Here is a 23,788-nt window from a genome sequence, read left to right as displayed (position 1 = left end):
CTTTTCCCTACTCCTCAATTTAAAGCTGTGTACAAAACAGGGCCAAATGCAATCTTCCAGGACAGCAGTTTACACATAACAGATTTTGTTTTTGTTTCAAGGACCAAAAAGGGAAGGGAAAAATAAAACCAAGATAAAGAGAAGAAACCCTGAGGCAAAAATGGCTTTTCCTTTAGAAGGTCTCCCTGGGCGCTCTAACTCCTCTTCCTGTTCACAAGGTTCCCGCAATCTTCTGGACCGGAAGGCCCTCCTCCAGCCAGAGGGTGGCGGCTGCCCCACTGCGCAGCATCCGCCTGTGAATGCGCCGGAGCCGCAGCAGGTAGAGGAGGATGGAGAGCAGGACCACCAGGAAGCAGCCGGAGAACAGGTAGTGGTTGTAGACAAAGGAGAAGCCCCGCCAGTGAGCGTGACTGGCCCGGAAGGCCTCCTGCTGGATATCTCTGCCCACATGGAAACAAAAACCATCAACCATGAGAGGTCACAGAGGACTAATCAGGCAATAATGTGACTAACAGCGCACAGGACATGGGTTAGAGGGGCATGGTCAGGACACAGCTCTGCAGACAAAAACTAACCTTGAGACTCAGTTTCCTTACCTCTAAAATGTAAGATAATATGGCCTAATAGAGGGCACTTGCAAGTATTGAGATAACATGTGAAAGTGTACTCATCATCATAATTTGGTTATAACAAAAATCAGAGACATTTAGAACCGTGAGGGTTTCACTATACACGGAAGGCAATGTGGAGTCAAACCATGTTTCTGATCAGTAATATCCACTACTCACAACTTTTGCAGTTAGCCCCGCTACAAGTATTGCTTGCAGATGCTCAAGGAAATGAAGGGGGCGGGTGGGGGAACTGAAAAAGCTAAGACCTCATTTATCAGTGAACCAGGGATCTTCTGAGAGCCTGTCTGTGAACCTGAATGGGGAAAAGCACACATCTTTCTTTACCCATCTCCAACTAATGTAGTGTCCACTGGACAGGAAGTAGCCAGCAAACTACTGTAGTAGCAGCAGGACCTGTGATTTGTTCCTAGTGAAACTCACAGGTCTCTAGTTCACACTGTGGTGCTCTGCAGATGCCTTAAAATACGACCCTAGGACCCTACACTGGAATTACAGAAGGTACCATTTCTGTTGCCAGACCTTGTAATTTTATGTTAATAAAGAACACAGATTACTATATTACAAACTTATTTTCCATAATATTTTGATAAATATATTTCAACACAGTGGTTTCCTCTGTAACCTATATATTAATGTTATGCATTAAAAACATTATTTTGAGAAGGGCTCCAAGGCCATTAATGTTAAGAACCTAGAACTGACCCTTCTGTGCAGGGGTTGGGGAGCTGACACTTGAGAATAATCAAACCCTGTGCTGCATATGAAGGGATGGAGAGGGGCAAGGGAAGAAGGACTGGGGGTGAGGGCGGAGCAAAGTCAAACTCAATAGTCTTCAATTCTGCCCACGGTCAGTGCTAACAAGAGTGCCCAGACATTCACAAACCACAGCTGCCATGATGATCGCAAATGAGAAAAGCATCTTGTGTATGGAAAAGCATCCATACCTTAAGGGTAAAAAGCGGGTCCTGTAGAGGATTGCTCCAAGGGTCCACTGCACCTCCTTGTCATAAACCTGCAAGGCTGTCTTTAGGGTTTTATAGTTGACAGGAAAGGAGAAGCCCCTGTGAAACACCTCGAACATCCAGGCAGACTTGAAGCACTGGTACCTGCCAACACCAAGCACACACAGAAGTGGGACTGACTCACTTGTCAAAGTAAACTGTACACAGACAGTCTTCCCCTTTGGGACCAACGTGGCTGTGACGGCTTCACGAGGCCAGTGCTCCGCGCAGCCACACCAGTCGCTTGCATTTCAAGGTGATTGACGTGGTCTATGCGCCTCTGTCCCACAACACGAAACAGTTTACCTGGAAAATCAACCAGCTCATGAAACCTGGCTCAGGAGAATTTAGTACATTGGGTGATGCAATTTTTCTTCTGGCATTCCAGATCTTACTCATTAAATAAATGCTGAGCAAGTTCCAACTTCTTAGACCTCATTTTCTTTATTATAAAATGAAAAGAGAAGAAGGTCCTTTTCCCTGTTATTCTATGATTCTAACTATTTATCAGAGGCTTACTTTTTGCAAAGCAGTGGGCTAAGCAAGTTATTAAGAGACTAGTAGCCTGGTGCACAGATTTGTGCACATGAAAGGAAATTAATTAGAAGGTGGCCAGCAGGGTGAGACTGGGCGAGATGGGCCAGACATGCCCTGGAGCCAACCTCCCATGGTCCCTTCCCAGCCAGCCACACCGTGGCTCGAAGGGCGTCTACGGAGTGAGCAGGGTCCCTCCGGCAGATAAGGTCCCTCGGCCTGGCCTGAGGGTATCGGCCGAAAATGGCTCTCCGACATCCCCCGAGGTCCCAGAGTGCGAGAGGGCACTCTGCAAAGTTGCTGTCGTACAGGTTGTGGAACGCAAACGGAAGTGTGCAGTAAACCAGGTTTGGGGCCGACAGTACCCCAGTAGCAACATAACCCACGGCCAAAGGTGAAATCGCGTGGCCCTGTGAGGAATCGGGCTCCCTCCTCTCGGGGTCTGGGGTGCATCAACCGAAAACCACCACTGCCAAGTCATCGCAGCTCTGCAGCTCCTGCGTTGAGCGTCTGCCCCTTGGTGGTCAGTGAGTGTCATACCTACTGGCCAGTCAGCCGGTAGCTTAGCCTTTTATATATATAGTAATAGATAATAACAAGTAATAAGATAGTCAATGTACTTAAATAACTTATAATGATAAGATTTTTTTAAAGCAACAAGTAACTATCAACAAAGCAGAAATGGTAAACACCACTAGAGAGACATAATGAGCACTCTGGAGACCCAGAGGGAAGAAGGGAGTCTGGCTGAAAGGGAGACTCAAAAGGGACAGCGCCCACTCTGACTGATGTCTGGGCAGGACTTCAACAGCCAAGGATGAAGAGGGGAATCCAGGTGGAAAGTGCAGCAAAAGTGAGCAAAAATACATTTGGAGCAATATATGTTTGGGCACAAGTATGTGTTGTCATGTTTGAAAGGAGGCCAGGACAGAAGAGGAGAAACAGTGCTTGACAAAGATAAACAGGTGGCTGGGCCGGGGTGCAGCGAGCTAGGGGCCCTGCTGAATGTGCTCTTTCTGAAAACACTCTGGGCTTGGCCGTCCATGACTTACTTTAGCCTGTGGAGGTCAGCGTGAGAGGCATACAGTCCTCGGTCAAAGCGCTCTCGTAAGATCGACCACTTTGTTGCACAATAATCCTGAAAGAAATTTTACCCAAAATAAATCATCAGTAAAGGTTTATTCAAAATTTGTTTCATTGAAAAAAGAGTTTACCAAATTCTTATTCATAACAAGCATATCCTTCCAATTAGAACAGAAGCCTCACTTATACGTGTGAACCAAAAGACAAGGCACACCGACAAGCAGTAATACTATTGATTAGCAGAGTGCTTATTCTTGGTCTTAAAATTCTGCCAAAGTTACTGTTAAAGAGACAGTCTCTCCCATGAGATTCTGGGAACACAAAGTGATTACAAAAGGACTGCATCTTTCAGAGAAGGGAAAGAGGTGCCACCTTTCCCTGAAGCTATTTGTAATCATATTAATAGCTTACATGTATTGAGCACTGTGTAAGTACCTTTTCTGGATATATAAATCTTAAAATGACTCCTCCACATGGCTACTATTCTAATCTCTATTTGAAGGATGAAGAAACTGAGGCTCAGAGAAGCTGAGCAACTTGCAACAGGGCACACGGAGGACATCTCAGCCTGCAGTGAGAGGGTAAGGACAGGCATCTCAGGCACAGGAACCACCTTGATGAAGATGAAACGGGAAGTAGCACTGGTGAGGGAAACAAACAGCTGTCTGCTGCGATCACAGTATAAGAGCTCGGTGGGGAGATGACGCTACAGGGCGGGGATGACATGCTAAGGGACCTGAAATGTATCCTGGAAGGAAAGGAAGCTGCTGCAGGTTTTAACAGGGCAGGTGATGGCACTGTGTTTTGACAGAACACTCTGGGAGTGGCTGGAAGATGAATGATGAAGACCAGATGCGAGAAGGCCAACTGGGAGGCTCCCGCAATAGTGCAGGTGACTGACAGAGGCCGGGATGAGGATGACAGTAGAACAGAACGCAGGGAGGGCTCTGAGAAATATCTATGACATCAAGTAACATGCTTGATTATACAGGGGTGTCCAGCGAGGGACGAACAAGTGACGGGAGAGTCTACAAGTCCTGGGTTTTCTGGGAGGGGACTGGATGGTTAGTGATGCCATTAGCTGAGACCATAACAGGGATAGAGTGGGGAGAAAATTGTGGATGTATTTGGAGTCGTGACATCTAGCAGGCACGGGGTGGGGGTCAGGACTGCAGCCTCTTCTTGAGAGACAGCAGCAAATCATGAGCATGGATGAGACCATCCAAGAACTTGAGGGTCAGAAGGCCAAGAGTGCAAGTCTGGGGTCACCAAGGTTTAAGGGATGTGAAGGGGGAACCCATGAAAGAGCCTAAGAAACTGTCAGAAAGGCAGGGAGAACAAGCGAACAGAAGTAGGAAGGCTGCATGGAGTACTGTCAGATGATAGTTCCACTATGACACACCAGTGTGAAGGGCTGTAACCTGGGAGCCACTGAGAGCAGACTAGTTCATGGAGTGGGGGCAGAAGTGAGTCCTGCTCCTGCTGTGACTATTTCTCTCACCCGATTCCCAATGACACCCTCCACCTTTCCCTTCTCTCCACCTGGGCCTGGGCCTCCAATCGTAAAGGGAGGACGTGACCTGCCACTGTCTACACCAGTCTCTCAAAGCACACAGAAAATGCTTTCCTTGAAGGTTACCTTTGCAGCTTTAGTAAACGCAACCGCATTGTAGTCTCCTCCCATTCGTAACACATCTTCAGTGCAATAGTAGAATTCAGAAAAGCCATAGAACTCGCTGTTCTGGAAGTGGATGGGGGGCTGGTAGACACCATTGAGGGAAGTCTGTGTCTCATTTGTTTTGTTCATGAAAGGCTGGAGAGTCTCTCGGCATAGGTCAAAGTCTCCCGTTCCTCGCAGGTACATGGTCTGCCCATTTTGCTGGATTTCATCTTTAATGTCTAGGGGTAAGCAGGGGTCCAGGTATGGAGTGTCAGGAGCTAGACCAGTCTGCTTCCCCAGGAGCCTACGGAACAAAGAAAAACTTTATCATGAGACTGACAGAAAACTGTGTTCTGAAGAAGTGGCTTGGGGCCAGTGCCCCTCAAAATGTGTTCTGTGGAACACTGAGGGTTCCAGGATCATTAGGTGAGGGAAGACACACCTGAGCCCCACCTGGAGATTAGGAGACACGCTTCTGTATGGCAGACACCTTCACAGAGTCCAGTGAAACAACTACCTGGTCATGTGACCCAATGCCTTCCGTTTTCTGCACACAGCCTGGAGTCCCCACCCCTGAGTGCTTGTGGTCCGTAAGCTCCGCCCACTCCTATGTTCACGGCTGTTTTGTGCCCACCAACTGTGTTGTTCACAGCCCCATTTCTGCCACTAGCACTTGTGATTTTTTATTATGTAAAGATGAAATATGACTGAAAAAAGGTAACAAGTGAAAATGTATCCTGTGAAAACTAGGTTAGATGTCTTAGAAAAATATGATAAAGGCAAGTTGCCAGAAAACTGCTGTCAAATTAGGTGTTAGGAAGATTTAAGAATAATTTAGAAAAAGGAGAAAATATCTAGACTGATTTGGTATCAAATTCTTCAAAAATGTCTTTAAGTTCCTGGTATTCTTTAAAGAAAGTCAAAATGATATCGAGCTGAGTGAGGGTAGTGCACACCTGAGAAATGACGGACGTAGCCTTAAAACAATACTTCAGTCCAGAGCCAAAGATTGGCAAATAGACATGTATGCTAAAACAAAATGCTTGAGGTTTGATTCTATTTTTATAATTCTGTTTTAACTGATTTTTAAAAAATTAATCAACTACTGACCTAAAGTGTTGCATATAACAGCATTTCTATTGTGTTACAGGCTCTGAGAAGCTCCACAGAAAAATCTTAACTTTGCTCACCAAACTGCACTATGCTTACTAACTTGCCAGTGAAATTCCCAGGCATCAAGATCTGTCCTCCTGCTACGTGTACTCACTGTGAGGCATCTGAGAAACAGGGAAGAGCTTCCAAAACTGGAGTTATGTTAGTGTCTGATAACAGGAAATCACTGGGACTACAGGGTGTTTAGCTACTAGGAGAGTGCCTGATTCAATATTCAGTCACTGACAGTAATCAAGTGTTTACTAACCACTCAGCTGACAAGTTGTTTATTCCCAAGATCAGAACTCAAAATGCACTTGAATGTAATACATTAAGGTCTTTGCTACTAATTAAAAATGTTTAATTAAAAAATCAATCATCACAACTAATGGCAAGGAGATAAATATACATTTCAAGGCTCAAATTCATAACATATATAAAAAATATTGACTATCATTTATTATAAAAGTCCAAGACTAGTCAAATGTATACTTCATGCTACTGTTTTAGTTGCTTGCCCTTCATCTAAATTAAGAAGTACCACTCAATTGTCCATTATACAAGTTTGTTGACATTAAACCAATAGTAAAAATTAGTGTTGCAGAAGAAGGTATTTTTCCAAAGTTCTGATTCAAATGTCACTTATGAAATATTTCTATTTTAAGACATTTGTAAAAAATAATTATACTAAGATGTGCTATATAGTATGCTACCTTAAAAAAGAAACCATGGGACTACCAATCTCTTGACAACACTATTCAATTAACGTCTGGAGCAAAGAACAAGTTTTCTTGTCCTTTTCTAGTCACAAATGTGAATTTCTGAAAAATATGGCATCAAATGGATCTGACTTCTTGGTCTTCCTTAAAGTTCAGGCCTCCACAGGTTTAAGATTAAAGTGATCATGGAAATATACTATCATTTATCTCTATGAATAAGAATTTCCCCCTCAAAATTGTTTCATCAAAACGAAGAAAACAAAATAGTAATTAATAGGATATTTTACTTGACCTCCCATTTCAGATATTTTTATCCATCCAAATGGCTTTTCTGTTTTTATGGACTACTTTCAAATAAATATTGTTATAAAGTTAAACTTTTAAAATAAATTTAAACTGATAGAGTGTTGCTTTTATTTATTTTTCATATTTTATATATCAGAATTCTTCAGAAACTCGTTTTAAAAAGTTTCACTGATGTGTTTAAAACCACTAACTTTGACTCCTAGATCATTTCTTTCTCTTGCATAACTTCCTTCACTATGGTCTTATCCACTAAATAAGTGCACAGGCTGGTTGTCCAGAACATCACATAATTCAATTTTATCACCAGTGACAACTTTATCACACTTCCTGCAGGCTCCAGGCATCTGCCGTGGGGCTGGTGCTGAGTTTCCCAAGGGCTCTGCAATCGGGAATGCATTACCCAGGGCTCAGAACTGCTAATATGCTAAGAGTGAAATTCTCCCCCATCAGCGGAGTGGGTCTGAGGGACAGCCACAGCCTCCTCTGGAGCCTGGTGGGATGTCAGGCTGAAGGCAGGACCCTGGTATCCTTTCACTTCCTCTCCCACTCAGCTGGCAGAGGAATAAAAAGCTAACAGGGCTGACAGGCTTCTGCTGATCGAGGTCGCCCTGCTTTGCCTCGTATGTTTTCTAGGTGGAGAGACCTGGATTTGAACATGCCTGCTGAGCAATGAAAGGTGCTTTACCTGTTCTTTTGAAACGTGTTGGCAAATATCTTGTCTTCATATCTCTGTCGAGCAGCATTGCCACCAAACCCAAGAAATGTGGCCACATAGACTCGGTACACATGCTCAGTCTGGTGAACATCACATCCAAGGTTAAATTCAGCCAGCAAGTTCTTAGCTACTTCTTCCTGACGACGTAAAGATAACAAATGTTAATATTTTAAGCAATACAAAAACAATCACCTTCTTTAAAAAGAAGGATCTAAAAAATTCTCATCTAAATGAAGCAAAAATTTCTGCTTCTGTATTTCCTTTTAAGCGTCCCTCTTAATTCAGTATGACAATTCTGACTTAAGAGATTTCAGATGCATTGCCCATTTGTGGTATTATTACAACTTTTTGAAAAAGGAAGTTAGTAACATAGTTCATTTCTGCTAACCTAGTAAATCTATTTAAGGAATCCTATGCTTTGGAAGTAATCCTAAACATTGAGAAGTCTCTCTACACAAATGTCCTTTGCAATTCTGGGACAGAAAAAGCTGGACATCAACTAAATGTACGACTCCTAGGAGGGTTTATAACTTATGCTAATCAAGTTCATGGAGGAAGACACTTATGCGCTATTAAATAAAGGGCACAAAACTGCATAAACAGTAAGATTATAACCATATTTACAAAAACAATAAATAGAGAAAAAAGAATGAAAAGAAGTAAAACCAAAATGATAACAATTTCTTCAGATGATTCATCCATAGGACATTTTTAATACTGATTTGTATTTTTCAAGCTTGCTTTATATATATTTTTTACTCTATTCTGAAGAGAATGACATGACTTTTTACCAAGTGTAAGTTTCTAGAAGCATGTCTAGATAGGAAGTAGGAAACACTGATTGTAATACTTGAATTTACAAAGCACTCTTCTAAGGAGTTTAATAAATATATCATTTATTGGGCGAACACTAGGTGCCCAGCAATGCGTTAGATATATGCACTATGTCATTTAAACCTGATGATAACTCTATGTTAGAGGCACTTGCATTCACATTCATAGATGGAAACCAGCTCAGAGAAGTTAAGTTACTTGCATAAGGTCACACAACTAGTGAGGACAGGATGACGATGCAGTCTAGGCTTCTTGTCCAGCACCAGTCTTTTTAACTATGACAACACGCTGGGTGAAAGTGGAGGGGACCGGGCTTTGGTATTAATTTACAGCAGAATGGAAACCGGGTGATAAAGACATGTAGCAACTCAGGAATATATCTGGAAACCCTTCTGCTGCTCTCCACCCAAGGCCACCAGCCTCTTGGGAAACTGCAGCGACAGAGAGCACTGAAGGGATGGAGAACAGACAGTAAACCGAAGTTCAGAAATGTAGCAGCAGTGAATACAAACCTCAGTCCTTTCTGGAAAAGTCAAAAGCTATCTGAACCGTTAAAAAAAAGTATTTTCCCTAATTATATCAAGATATCTGATGCCATTTTAAGTTTTTCAATCCCTGATGAGAAAAAGAACTGAAGAGAAAATATAAACAAAATTCAAGCATGTGATTGGCACGTATTATCAAAGAAAAACTCCATGTAAGTTCAGAAAACAAACCAGCTGACTTCAATGACCAAACACAAATGGCTTAGGGGAGGTTTGCCTTGGCTTCCTCCTGTCTCCTTTCTCCTGGGTTGAGCAGAGGTACCTCAGCAAGCACAGTAAAGGCGTGTTCAGACTCAGAAAACAAAACAAAAATGGATGGAGACATGTTAAATGAAACCAAATCAAAAAGAAGGAAATTTGTACAGATAATAACCTGCTGTGAGGAGGCAAAGCTTACAGTTTTGGGGACTTCGTATGCTATCTGAGTTGACACGCCTCCCATGTCGAGAATACCGGCAGTTCTTTTCCGGAGAATGGCTTCCCTGCTCTCACTTCCAGGAATGTTAACCTCCACAACTGCCTCATCATCTGGAAGCATGAGAAACACCCATTGGAACAGAACAGATCCAGAGACTGGGATCTTCGCAAGAGGCACCTTGTTTTCACGGTACGTTTCAAACATTTCTAGGCAAACCCAGCCTCCTCTTCCCAACGAAAATCAAGCTGTGCGAAAGAGCAACTCCCCTCATTCCACCCTACACTTAGCTGTGTCACAAAACTTAGCTCCTTTTTATCCTTTACAACTACATAGAAAAAGCCATAATTTCCAGTTATACGCATTAGTTGGAAACATGATACTTACCATCTTCAATATGCTCAAATCGTCCGAGGACAAAATTAATGCCGATCCAAGCATACACACCTGTAGACAATGCACAGGGTAAAGATAAGAATAGTTTCAAAATACTTTGTATAACTCTGATCAATGCTGTCTGTGCAAACATCTCATTTATTTTACTCCCTGACAACCTGTGAAAACATCATCTGAAATAACACATTTCTACTATGTAGAATACTGATTTGTATTTTTCCATTTCATTTCTTTTGGGAATAAAAATCTAGAAGTGGAATTGCTGGATTGTACGGTAGACCTTTGCTTGTATTTTATCTTTTCCTAGTGGCTTTACAAGAAAACCCTAGTTTAAAATTTACAGTTTCATATCATTTACATAGGTTGAAAATATAACTCCCTAGAGGCTACGTTTCCTTAGAAATTTACAGGTTGCTTTCAAATACTGGAGTTTTTATTTTTTATGAAGTTAAACCTATCAATTGCAAGGTTTTAGAACAAGTTAACTTTGACTCTTCCGTTTCCTTTATCTCTTACTTTCACTCATTTGCAACACCTGATTCTCTTTTTACACCATTTCCTACATCCAATCTTTACCCATTTTCATTACCATCTTGACTTAAGCTGTTACAGAGATCCGATCTTCTACCCCTACTCTTCCTCTCCAACCCACTCTATTCTCTGCTACTGAACTGATCTACAGAACAAAGTCCACATTTCACAGCCGGACAATTCAAGATCTGTCCAATATTTTTAATTTAATAAATTGGACATGTAACATTCTGTAAGTATGGTGTACAGTGTGTTACTTTGATACATTTATATACTGTAATATCATTGCCCTAATAGTGAAATTTATCTATATATATAAAAGGATAAGCGACCGTTGAACTGCCCAAACAACAGGGGGCAGACGCTCAACGCAGGAGCTGCCCAGCTGCAGTGACTTGGCAGCTGCGGTTCTTGGTTCTCGGGTGACGCACCCTGGGACCAGCTGCCCCAGATGCGGCTGGCCAGGAAGGGACTGTGGGAGGTTGGCCACCTTCTAATTAATTTCCTTTCAATGTGCACGAAACTGTGCACTGGGTCACTAGTATTACATAATCCTATCTAATAAAAGAGTAATATGCAAATTGACCATACCTCTGCTACACCATAAGTCAAATCCACCAGCCACGCCCACCAGCCAATCAGGAGCGAATATGCAAATAAAACCAACCAAGATGGCTGCGGCCACAGAGAGCAGGAGGGAGGCTTGGGTTTCCCCGGCAATGGAGGAAGCCAAGCTTTCTGCCTGCCCTTGCTGGCCTAGGCCTCCACTCAAGGCTACAAAGTTTCAATTATAGAAGATAAATAAATCCAAACAGAAATAGTGGCAGCCACGGAGCTGGAAAGAGCAGGAGGCTAGGGTTGCCCCTGGCGATGGAGGAAGCAAAGCTTCTGCAGCCCTGGCCTGCCTTGGCCTCTGCTCCAGGCTACAAAGTTTCAATTATAGAAGATACATAAATCCCAACAGAAATGGCTGCTGCCACGGAGCAAGCAGGAGGCTTGACTCCACTCCAGGTTACAAAGTTTCAATTATAGAAGATAAATAAACCCCAGATACCAGGGCCTCCACTTGGGTTGCCGGGGGGCGTGGCTGGCCTGCAAACCACCACAGGCTCCTCGCCCAGGCTGCCCCACACCCCAAGGGAACCCCCACCCTGATCCGGAACACCTTTCAGGGCAAAACAGATGGCCCCCACCCATGCACCAGGCCTCTATCCTATCTAATAAAAGAGTAATATGCAGATTGACCATCACACCAACACACAAGATGGCTGCCCCCATGTGGTCAAAGATCCTGCCCCCATGTGGACACAAGATGGCCACCACAAGATGGCCAGCAGGGGAGGACAGTTGGGAGGGACTAGGCCTGTAAGGGAGGGCAGTTGGGGGTGATCAAGCCTGTAGGGGAGGGCAGTTAGGGGTGACCAGGCTGGCAGAGGAGGGAAGTTGGGGGTGATCGGGCCTGCAGGGAAGGGCAGTTGGGGGGGACCCAGGCCTGCAGTGGAGAGCAGTTGGGGAGACCAGGCCTGAAGGGGAGGGCAGTTAGGGGTGACGAGGCTTGCAGGGGAGGGCAGTTAGGGGTGACCAGGCCTGCAGGGGACGGAAGTTAGGGGCAAATAGGCTGGCAGGGGAGCAGTTAGGCATCAATCAGGCTGGCAGGGGAGTGGTTAGGGGGTGATCAGGCTGGCAGGCAGAAGCGGTTAGGGGCAATCAGGAAGGTAGGCAGGCGAGCAGTTGGGAGCCAGCAGTCCTGGATTGTGAGAGGGATGTCCGACTGCCCGTTTAGGCCCTAAACGGGCAGTCGGACATCCCTTGAGGGGTCCCAGATTGGAGAGGGTGCAGGCTGGGCTGAGGGACACCCCCCCCATTCCGTGCACGAATTTCATGCACCAGGCCACTAGTCATAGTATAATTTTACTATCTTCATTATGCAGTTGAATTTAAACCTGGTATTAAGTTCACTTGCGCAATTCACACCCTCAATATTCAAGGATCAACTGTACTGTGCATTAGATCTCTATGACTCATTTACTAAACACAAACAATCTTGCCCTCAACCCCCATCCTCTGGTAACAACCATTTTACTCTTTTACAGGTTTGACTTTTTCAGATTTCAAAAATAAGTAATACTAGAGGCCCAGTGCATAGAATTCATGCATGGGGGGTGTGTGTATCCCTCAGCCCAGCCTGCACCCTCTCCAATCTGGGATCCCTCTCACAATCCACGACTGCTGGCTCCCAACTGCTCGCCTGCCTGCCTTCCTGATTTCCCCTAACCCAGTGGTCGGCAAACTCATTAGTCAACAGAGCCAAATATCAACAGTACAAGGATTAAAATTTCTTTTGAGAGCCAAATTTTTTAAACTTAAACTATATAGGTAGGTACATTGTTATTAACCTAATTAGGGTACTCCTAAGCTGGCCTTTGCTAAAAACTCAAGGGGCCAAAGAGCCGCATGTGGCTCACGAGCTGCAGTTTGCCGACCACTGCCCTAACCGCTTCTGCCTGCCAGCCTGATCACCCCCTAACCACTCCCCTGCCAGCCTGATTGCCCCTAACTGACCTACCCTGCAGGCCTGGTCACCCCTAACTGCCCTCCCCTGTAGGCCTGGTCACCCCCAACTGCCCTCCCTTGCAGGCCTGGGTTCCCCTCAACTGCCCTTCCCTGCAGGCCCAGTCGCCCCCAACTTCCCTCCTCTGCCAGCCTGGTCACCCCTAACTGCCCTCCCCTGCAGGCTTGATCACCCCCAACTGCCCTCCCTTGCTGGCCTGGTCCCTCCCAACTGCCCTCCCCTGCTGGCCTGATTGTCCACAACTGCCCTCCCTTGCAGGCCATCTTGTGAGGGCCATCTTGTGTTCACATGGGGGCAGCCATCTTGTGTGTTGGAGTGACGTTCAATTTGCCTATTACTCTTTTATTAGATAGGATTATATAGCACTTGTCTTCCCATGTCTGACTTTTCTAGCTTGACATAATGTGCTCAAGGTTCATCCATGTTGTTGCAAATGACAGGATATCCTTCTCATGGCAGAATATTTTTTATCCATTGATTGCTGATGGGCATTTGGGTTGTTTCCATATCTTGGCTATCGTGAACAATGCTGTGATAAACATGAGTGCATATATCTTGTCAAAGTCCTTTTTCATTTCTTTTGGGAATAAAAATCTAGAAGTGGAATTGCTGGATTGTACGGTAGACCTATTGTTAATTTTTTGAGAAACCTCCATATTGTTTTCCATAGTGATTAGACCAATTTATATTCCCACTAACATTGTATAAGGGTTTCCTTTTCAACATATCCCACCAGCACTTATTGTCTCATCTTCTTGATGACAGCCATTCTACAATAGGTGTAAGGTGATACCTCATTGTGGGGTTTTTAAATTTTTATTTTTTCCATCAGCATTTTCATTGTGGTTGTAATTTGCATTTCCCTGATGACTAATGATATTGAACATCTTTTCATGCTCCTATTGGCCATTTTGATGTCATTTTTGAAAATGTGTTTCATTTTTCTGACCATTTTTTCAACTGTATTGTGTTTTGTTTTGTTTTTTGTTGTTGTTAAGTTGTATGAGTTCATTATATATTCTGGATATTAACCTTTATCTGATATACTGCTTGCAATTTTTTTTTCTATTCTGTGGGTTCCTTTTCATTCTAATTGTTTCTTTTGCTGTGAAGAAACTTTTGAGTTTGATGTAGTGCCATTTGTTGATTTTTGCTTTTTATGTTTGTGCTTTTAGTGTCATGTCCAAAAAATCATTGCCATGATGAATATTGATGAGCTTCTTCCCTAAGTTTTCCTCTAGACATGTTATGGTATTACGTCTTACATTTAAGTCTTTGATCCATTTTGAATTAAACTTTGTGAGTGGTATGAGACAGGGGTCCGACTTCACTTTTCTGCATGTGTTTCTCCAGTTTTCCCAGCACCACTTGTTAAAGAGACTATCCTCCCTGCACTGGATGTTCTTATTTCCCTTATTAGCTGACTGTATAAAGCAGGGGTTTACATCTGGGCTCTCTGTTTCCCGGTTGATGTGTCTATTGTGACTGTACCATTCTGTTTTTGTTACTATGGCTTTGTAGTACAGTTTAAAATACAGAAATGTAATACCTCCAGCTGTGTTCTTTTATTCTCGGGATTGCTTTCGCTATTCAGGGGCTTTTGTAGTTCCATACAAATTTAAGAACTGTCCTATTTCTGTGAAGAATAATGTCTTTGGTATTTTGATGGGGACTATGTTGAATCTGTAGATGGCTTAGGGTAGTATGGACATTTAAAAAATATAAAGTATTCTGATCCATGAACAAACACATACTGTCTTTTCATTGTTTGTCTTTTTTTATTTCTTTCAGCAAAGTCTTATAGTTTTCATTGTACAGATCTTTCACTTCCTTGGTTAAATTTATTCCTGAGTATTTTTGCTTTTGATGCTATTATTTCTTTTTCAGATGCTACATTATTAGTGTAAAGGAATACAACTGATTTCTGTGTATTGATTGTGTATCTTGCCACTTTACAGAAAATGTTGATTCAATGAATAGTCAATTTTTTGAATGACTCTCTGGGATTTTCTATATATATCATTAGCAAATAGTAACAATTATACCTTTTCCTTTATAATTTGGATGCCTTTATTTCTTTGTCTTACCTAATTGCTCTGGCTAGGCTGCCAGTACTATCCATAATAATAAAATATGCTAATATGCTAATTAGACCGGACAGCCAGATGACCTTCCGGACAAAGCTGTGGCTGCGAGGGCTGAGCCCTAGTATTGTATAAGAGTGATAAGAGCGGGCATCCTTACCTTGTTCTTGATCTTAGAGAAATATTTTTAATTTTTCCCCATTGACTATAATGCCAACTGTGGGTTTGTCATATATGGCCTTTATTATTATCCAATCTATTAAGGGTTTTTCATAAATAAATGTTGTAATTTATCAAATGCTTTTTCTGTGTCTATTGAGATGATCATGCTATTTTCATCTTCCATTTTATTAAAGTATTAAGCATTTATTGATTTGCATATGTTGAATCCTTGTCTCGGGAATAAATCCCACTTGGTCAGGGGCATAATGTGCTATTGATTTGCTAATATTTTGTTGAGAATTTTTGCATCTATATTCATCGGGATATTGGTCTACAGTTTTCTTTTCTTGTATCCTTATCTGGTTTTATCAAGGTAATGCTTTGTAGAGTGAGATTTGGAGTGTTCCCTTGTCCTTGATATTTTGGGAAGAGTTTGATGAGGGTTGGTGTTAATTCCTTAAATGTTTGGTAGAATTCTCAGCCATTTGACCCTGCGGTTATCTATGTTGGGAGTTGATTACTGATTCAATCTCTTTACTCGTTATTGGTTGTTCATATTGTTTATTTCATACTGATTCAGTTTTGGTTGGTTGTGTTTCTAGAAGTATATCCATTTCTTCTAGGTATATCATTTGTTGGCGTATAATTGTTCATAAGTTTCTTTTGACTCTATGCATTTCTGTAGTACCAGTTTTGTTATCTTTTTTATTGTTTCTCTGGTGTCTATTTCATTTATTTCTGCTCTGATCTTTATTATTTCCTTCATTCTACTAACTTTGGGCTTGATTGTCTAGTTCCTTGAAGTGTAAAGTTAGGTTGTTTATTTGAGGTCTAATTTCTTAATTTACATGTTTATTGCTATAAACTTTCCCTTCAGAACTGCTTTTGCTATATTCCAGGATATCTGATATGTTGTATTCCCATTTTCATTTGTTTCAAGATAGTTATTTCCCTTTTGATTTCTTTGACCCATTGTTGTTTGGAATGTTGTTTTGTTTCCACATATTTGTAGATTTTTCTCACTTTCCTCTTGTTGACTTTTAACTTTATACCACTGTGGTCAGAAAAGATAGTTGGTATGGCTTCAATCTTCTTAAAATTCAGATAATCTATTCTAGAGAATGTTCCATGTGCACTTGAGAAGAATATGTAGTCAGCTGTTGCCTGGATTGTTCTGTAGATGTCTGTTAGGTAAACTGGTTCTAACATGTGGTTCAATTCCAACGTTTTCTTGTTGATTTTCTGTCAGAACAATCTATGCATTGCTGATAGTATGGTATTGAAGTCCCCTACTATTATTGTATTATTACCTGTTTTTTCCTTAAGATCTGCTAACATTTGCTTAATATATTTTGGTGCTCAGGCACTGAGAGCATACATAGGATGTCCCAAAAACTGTATACACACATTCTGAATAATTATAAAGGCAGTGTTTATTAAAATACATTTCATTTTCAAAACTGAGCGATTGGCTGTTGAAGTGTGCATACATTTTTTTTGGGGGGGACACCCTGTATATTTATGTCAAAGCTTCTTGATGTATTGACCCCTTTATCATTATATAATAACCGTCTTTGTCTCTTCTTACCTTTTGTCTTGAAGTCTATTTTGTCCAATGTAAATATGGCTACACCTGCCTTTTTAAAGTTTCTATTTGCTAGGAACACTGTCTTCCTTTCACTTTGAGCCTATGTGTGTCTTTAGAGCTGAAACAAGTCTAACGTTTCAGCTCTACAGGCAGCATATAGTTGGGTCTTCTTTATTTTTTAATACATCTAGTCACTCTGTGCCTTTTGGTTGGTGAGTTCAAACTATTTTCATTTAAGATGATTACTGATTTGCAAGGATTTACTATTGCCACTTTATCTTTTGCCTTCTGTTATTTTGTCTTCCTGTTGTTTCTTTATCCTTCTGTTTCTGTTCACCTTTGTAAGTCAGTAGTTTTCATGGTGATTTGCTCATTCTCCCATTTGTTTGTTCTTTTCTGTCTCTGCTCTAGATTTTGGCTTTGTGGTTACCATAAAGTTTACATCAAACAGCTCATAAATAAAATAGTCCTTTTTGGCTGACAACAAATTTATCTTCATTTGCCTATAAGGGTTCCATCTTTTTACCCTTTCTCTTTTATATTTTTCAAGCCACCAATTATCTTTTTATGCTGTGATTTTGTTACTAAGTTGTAGTAGTTATTTTTAATGCTTTCCTTTAATCGTTACGCTATAATTGTTTGACATACTATTCTAAAAAGTTACAGTTTCTAATATTGCCTATCACCTTAATCAGAGTTTTGTGTACTTTTGTCTTTACATTTCAGCTTTCAACATTTTTCCTAAGGCAGATCTAGTGGCTGGTGAATTCTGTCAGCTTTTGTCTGTCTGGGAAAGCCTTTGTTTCTCTTTCATATCTGAAGGATAACTTTGCCAGATAGAATAATCTTGACTGGCAATTTTTATCTCTCAGCACTTTGAATATGTCATTCACTCTTTCCTGGCCTATAGTTTCTGCTGGGAAATCTGCTGATAGCTCAATGGGGAGTTCCTTTGTAGGTTATTGTCTTTTCCCCCCCTGGATGTCTTTATAATTCTTTATCATTGATTTCTGACAGTTTCAATATAATGCATCTTGGAGAAGGTCTTTTTGTGTTGAGATAATAGGTGTTCTAATAGATTTGTACATTTAGTTCATTCTCCAGGTTTGGGAAGTTCTCAGTTATTATTTATTTAAATATACTCTGCTCCTTTCTCCCTTTCCTCTGGTATACCCATTAATCTTATGATGGCTCTTCTAATGGAATCTATAGTTCTTGTAGGATCTCTTCACTTTTAAAAAAATCTTAGTTCTCTCTCCTCTTCCTCCTGAATCATCTTTATATTCCTATCCTTGAGCTCATTTATTCTTCCATCTGATATGCTTTTTTCCCCAATGCTTCATCTCATTTATTGAGTTCTTCAGCTCCAGATTTTTTTTTTTTAGAATTCAGTCTCTTTGGTAAAGTATTCCTGTTCATTAAATTTATTCCTGAGTTCATTTCATTACCTTTCTAAGTATTCCTGTAGCTTGCTAAATTTCTTCATAACAGCTTTTTTGAATTCTTTATCGATTAGATCATGCCTTTGTGTTCCGTTACTAGAAAAATTGTCATTTTCTTTTTGTGATATTATATTACCGTGATTATGGTGTTTGATGAAAGTGTCTCTGCTGAGCATTTCAAATAGTGAATACCTTTCTTATCTAGGTAAAGCTTGGTTTATTTTGATTCTAACAATTCAACAAGGTCCTAAGTAGGGTACTTTCTTTTATTTTCCAGAAGGTGGCACTATAGCACAAGTTTTCATTTTCTCTTACCAGCGCTCGGCAGGTTGGCAGCATGCTCATAAAAAAAAAGTTGATGGAGGGGGATTGAGGGAGAAGAGTGGCCACTGAGTTAGGGGAAGTGTGTGCTTAGCACTTGGTGCTTTAGGTGTGTCCACAGAACAGAGAGGGGTATCCTTGAGTGAGGGGTGTCCCAGATATCCATGGGTGATCTCTTTGCCTTTTCCTTTTCCCTTCCCCCAGTCATGTGATGTCTTCTCAGAGACAACAACAGGTTCCTCCAGCTGCAGCACGCACCAAGACCTGTCCAACTGTTTCTATTATTAACACCTTCAAAAGGGCCATAATGCAGTCAAACTAAAATATTTTTGTTCCTCCGTCTATAGTTCAGCTTTTTCAACCTGTGTTGACTCAGGCAATTTCTTCTGCCTGGAATGTACCCTCTCTCAGAGCCCTACCTATGCTATGCTCTGGCATGCTTATTATAACTACCTCATTAGTTCAAATGCCATTTTCTCGATGATGCCCTTAGCTAGAAATAAAAGGTCTTCCTCCTTCAAATTCCCATGATGTTTTTTCCTTACCTTCCTTAAGGTATCTAAAACTGTAACTCATATAGCAGTTAACTGTGTACCTCTCTTGCTTTTAAACATAATAATGCCAATGTCTGTATTTCACCCAATTCTGTATTCTCTACAGTGTCTTTCATAGAGATGCTAAAATGATAGATGACTTTGAAATAAATGTGTTTTTTTAAATTTCCATTTCTAACAAGCTATTACTCAAATAATGTCACTGACTTGTCATTTAATTCTCAAAGAAATCATTTCTTTGAAAACAGAACTAATATTTTTTCAGTGTATCAAAGTCAAGAGTAATTTCCCCTTCCTAGAGAGAAAATCAATAGAAGGCTCCAATAGCTCAGTAATTATCATAATTCCAGGAAGCTGTATATCTTAGGAAAGGAGCACAAAACTTTTCTATCAAAAGGAGTTTAAAATTCATTTCCTACATGTGGTGAAGATAAACTAAGTTATTTTTGCAATGGCTTAATGTTTGGATAATAAAGGATAATGTTTGGATAATAAATTAATATAAGAAACTAATTTAAACATTTAAAAATTATAATATTTCAAAACCATGGTTTTCCAAATTTTAAGATATTAGGAGTAATTTAATAAAAGTATACACAGTGGGAAATGGAGAAGTTAAAGCAAGTTTCCTAAATTCCAAAGTGAAGACCAGTATACCAACCTTCCTGTTTCCCTGAAATTACTTCTGCATGCGAGTCAGAAAACAGAAAGTCAAAATGCACGGGGATATCAGTCAGAAGGTCTTCCAGGATGGCTTTCTGCTGGCTGTAAGACAATCCAAAATTGTACATATCAAAACATGTATATTGAATTTTTGTTTTTAAAAAAGGAACATCCCCCCCCGCACTATGGTTCTGGTATATCCTATATAAAGTTTAAAACCAAAGCAATTCATTGAAAAGATTGTTTATTTTAGGAATGAATTTTTAAGAGTTGTGTGATTCTTAGATATAAAACTACAAATCCTTAAACTAATAACATAGAAAATCAATTTTTTAAATGACAACTTTATAGTTTACTATTTACAGTCATAAACAAATATATTAAAAGGTATTTGGTGAGTTCTAGCTAGGAAATAGTTCTGGCACTATTCCAGATTTGAAAAAAGAAATTTGAATGTTTTCCTTTTGGTGATGATGATGGAAGAGGAGGAAAAAGAAGAGGGAAATGAGGAGGAAAATAAACCACCACCACCACCACCACCACCACCACAGGCCTGGACTACCCTCACCTTTCAGGAAGGACCCTCATTCCAGCTGTGCAAAGAATGTAGAGAGGGGTTTCTTTGTGTTTTGCCCGTGGCACATGCTCTGCAGCGAAGTTCAGGAGCGGAGAAATGTAATCACTGACTTTCTCTGGAGAGGTAGCAAATTCTGAAATGCCTACAGAAAAAGGACACCTCTGTTAACAAGCAGATATTTCAGCTAATAAGTTATACTTCTTTAATGTGGCTAATTTGAGAAAAATTCAAGCTATACACCATACTTTCCTTATTTTTTTCCTATCTCTCTGGCAACACCTTTCCGTTTCTCTTCCTCAAATGATGGTACTAAACGTTCAGTCCCATGTTCTCTTATTCTTACTCATCAAAAATCAGAGACCTCACTGAGCATCTGTGTGTGTCAAACACTTGGAGTTGATTCCACAGGAGCTCATCGCTGCCCTTGGGAAACAAGCTCCCACTTTCCTCACTCTCATGGTTAGCATCACCATCAGATTTCTTATCAGATCTCTTCTCCAATGTGCAGATCAGTCTGTGGTTACTGCCCAGTGAACAAGGCTCACAACCCTCTCACAACTCAAATCTGAACTCAACAATAAACCTGCTCTTACTGCCTGTTACCCACCTCAGTGACCACTATCACTAGCCATCCAGTAGCCCAAGCTGATATCCTACATAAAATCCCTCTCCCTGATATCCTAAGTAAAATCCCTCTCCCTCATCCCAACATGTATTCTGGGTTTCATCCATTGCCTTTCCTTGGTTCCTCTTACATTTTTTCACTTCTCTTCACATTTTCTGAATACCCTGGACAGTAGGATGTGCCAGCCTACACATCCTACTGTCCAGTCTCGAAATTCCACCACCATTCCCTATGCAAAAGGGGTCTCTTTCTGGCTTAAAATCCTTTTTGGGCTCCTCAATGCCCTCCAGATAAAGCTCAACTCTAGAATGGCATAACCTGCCCTGCACACTCACCCATCCTGTCTCTCCCAACATTCCTTCCATTTGTCTTCAACTATCCTATCTAATAAAAGAGTAATATGCAGATTGACCATCACTCCAACACACAATATGGCTGCCCCCATGTGGTCAAAGATCCTGCCCCCATGTGGACACAAGATGGCCACCACAAGATGGCCAGCAGGGGAGGGCAGTTGGGAGGCACCAGGACTGCAAGGGAGGGCAGTTGGAGGTGATCAACCCTGCAGGGGAGGGCAGTTAGGGGTGACCAGGCCGGCAGAGGAGGGAAGTTGGGGGCAAACAGGCTGGCAGGGGAGCAGTTAGACATCAATCAGGCTGGCATGGGAGTGGTTAGGGGGTGATCAGGCTGGCAGGCAGAAGTGGTTAGGGGCAATCAGGAAGGCAGGCAGGTGAGCAGTTGGGAGCCAGCAGTCCTGGATTGTGAGAGGGATGTCCGACTGCCCGTTTAGGCCCGATCCCACTAGGATCGGGCCTAAACGGGCAGTCGGACATCCCTCGAGGGGTCCCAGATTGGAGAGGGTTCAGGCTGGGCTGAGGGACACCCCCCCCTCCGTGCACGAATTTCGTGCACCGGGCCTCTAGTACTTAATAAAATTTCTACATCATACTCTGGTTTTATGGCCGATGTACCCCCACTAGGAATAGCCTTCTCTTTGCCTCCCTACCCACTTCCCACTTTTTTTCATCTGGCTAACTCCTCCTCATCCAGAGCTACTTCCTCTATGGAAGTCTTCACCAGCAGATCCTGAAGATGAGCTCTCTACATTCTATGTTTACCTTTACCTCTAGTCGAAGCATTCATTACCTTATCAAAATTACCTATTAACTTGCTTGTCTCATTTCAACTGGAAGTTTCTCAAGGGCACAAACTGTGTCTTGTTCAAATTTATATTCTTAGCACTAACACAGTGTCTAGAAAATAGTAGGTGCTCAGCAAATATTTGCTGAATGAATACATAAGTAATATTCCTGTCACTGAGCCTACAATACTAAAGATGAGGGGAATTTCAGAAGTCCAAAAATTCCTTATTTCACAGACTAGGAATTTGTGGACCCAGACAGATAACTGTTGCTGTAATGCTATACACGAGAGACCATGCTTCCAGGTAGAGAAGAGCTATAAAAAGGTTCTTGATTGTCCACTTCAAGCTATAACAAGTGCTATATAGTTTGTTTTTAAAATCCTGGTGAATTTTTCATTTGATCAATATTACTTTAACTCTAAAAATGTTTCTAGATTAGGAATATATAAAAATTTCAGGAGTGGAAAAATAGAAAAGTAAAAATTAAAAGTCATCCACTAAGATTTAGAGAAAAAATTATCTTTGTTAACAAAAATGTACTCTGATTCAAAATAATGCTTGCAACAAGAGACTCAGATTAAGTTCCCTTTCTTTATCCTGAAAAATGAAGTAGAGATTTTGAATTTTCTGAGCACTATGCTGGTGCCCAGATGCCCAAACATCAAGGGACAATAACTTGTTTGACGGTTGCCTACAGAAGGAAGTGGGGCCTGAATTATTCAATGTAGAATGAGTAGGACTCAAGGGGTCTACAGTCTATGTAATTAGGAACCATTTTATGAGGACAGGAATTCTATTATGTTACAATTGAAGGTCCCTCCCTGGCCAGGTAGCTCAGCTGGTTAGAGCCTCATCCCAGTACACCAAGGTTGCAGGTTCAATCCCTGGTCAGGATACATATAAGAAGCAACCAATGAATGCATAAATAAGTGAAACAATATGCCAATGTCTGTCTGTCTCTCTTAAATCAATAAATAAAAAGTTAAAAACAAAACTGAAGCTCCTTTTCACTTGTTTTTGAAACAGGAGATGATTATGATAATTATTTTTATCAACATTCAATATAGTTTAAAAAATAAATTCCTTGAGTTGTTTGGATTTAATATTTTACCATCTAACATATTTGATGAAATTAAAGTACTGAATCTCTAATATCTTTGGTTCACTGTATTAAATCAGTGATTATCAACTATCAAGACATAAAATGCCTATGTCAAGGTCCTGACACCTTCCATTCCTAATGTTATTGAAGAAGAGCGCTGCCTGTGCAAATTATATAGATACAAAAAAAAGGTTGAGAATTACTTATGTAAATTATCTAACGGAGAAGGCACATCTCAATTTTTCTATAACTCACAGACTTAGAAATTGCATATCTTTAAAAACTGGACATATTCCTAGCCAGTATTCCTCAGTGGTTAGAGTGTTGGCCCATGAACTGAAGGGTCTCTCTTGAGTTTGATTCCTGGTCAAGGACATGTACCTGGGTTACAGGTTTGATTCCTGGCCTCAGTTGGGGTGTGTGCAGGAGGC

General features: G+C 41.1%; 1 protein-coding gene across 6 annotated transcripts in view; it reads right to left on the bottom strand.

Annotated features, from left to right (window-relative positions):
* Positions 1 to 23,788, bottom strand: part of ENTPD4 (ectonucleoside triphosphate diphosphohydrolase 4) — a 34,300-nt gene that overhangs the window by 707 nt on the left and 9,805 nt on the right. For 5 of the 6 annotated variants that reach the window (XM_079772152.1, XM_079772156.1, XM_079772153.1 and 2 more), the window contains 9 exons: positions 20,478 to 20,628; positions 19,908 to 20,011; positions 9,984 to 10,043; positions 9,555 to 9,709; positions 7,773 to 7,939; positions 4,890 to 5,214; positions 3,220 to 3,305; positions 1,577 to 1,738; positions 1 to 440 (listed from right to left, as the gene is read on the bottom strand). The exon at positions 1 to 440 is cut by the window's left edge and continues 707 nt beyond it. In XM_079772152.1, coding sequence (XP_079628278.1) covers positions 212 to 440; positions 1,577 to 1,738; positions 3,220 to 3,305; positions 4,890 to 5,214; positions 7,773 to 7,939; positions 9,555 to 9,709; positions 9,984 to 10,043; positions 19,908 to 20,011; positions 20,478 to 20,628 — 1,439 coding nt within the window. In that variant the 3' untranslated portion in view covers positions 1 to 211. The remainder of the gene's footprint in view (positions 441 to 1,576; positions 1,739 to 3,219; positions 3,306 to 4,889; positions 5,215 to 7,772; positions 7,940 to 9,554; positions 9,710 to 9,983; positions 10,044 to 19,907; positions 20,012 to 20,477; positions 20,629 to 23,788) is intronic. The other variant, XM_079772154.1, reaches the window with a different exon arrangement.

The sequence above is a fragment of the Cnephaeus nilssonii genome (assembly GCF_951640355.1).
Source record: "Cnephaeus nilssonii genome assembly, chromosome: 5".
Taxonomy (NCBI): Eukaryota; Metazoa; Chordata; class Mammalia; order Chiroptera; family Vespertilionidae; genus Cnephaeus; species Cnephaeus nilssonii.
This window is presented reverse-complemented; position numbering and strand designations above follow the sequence as displayed.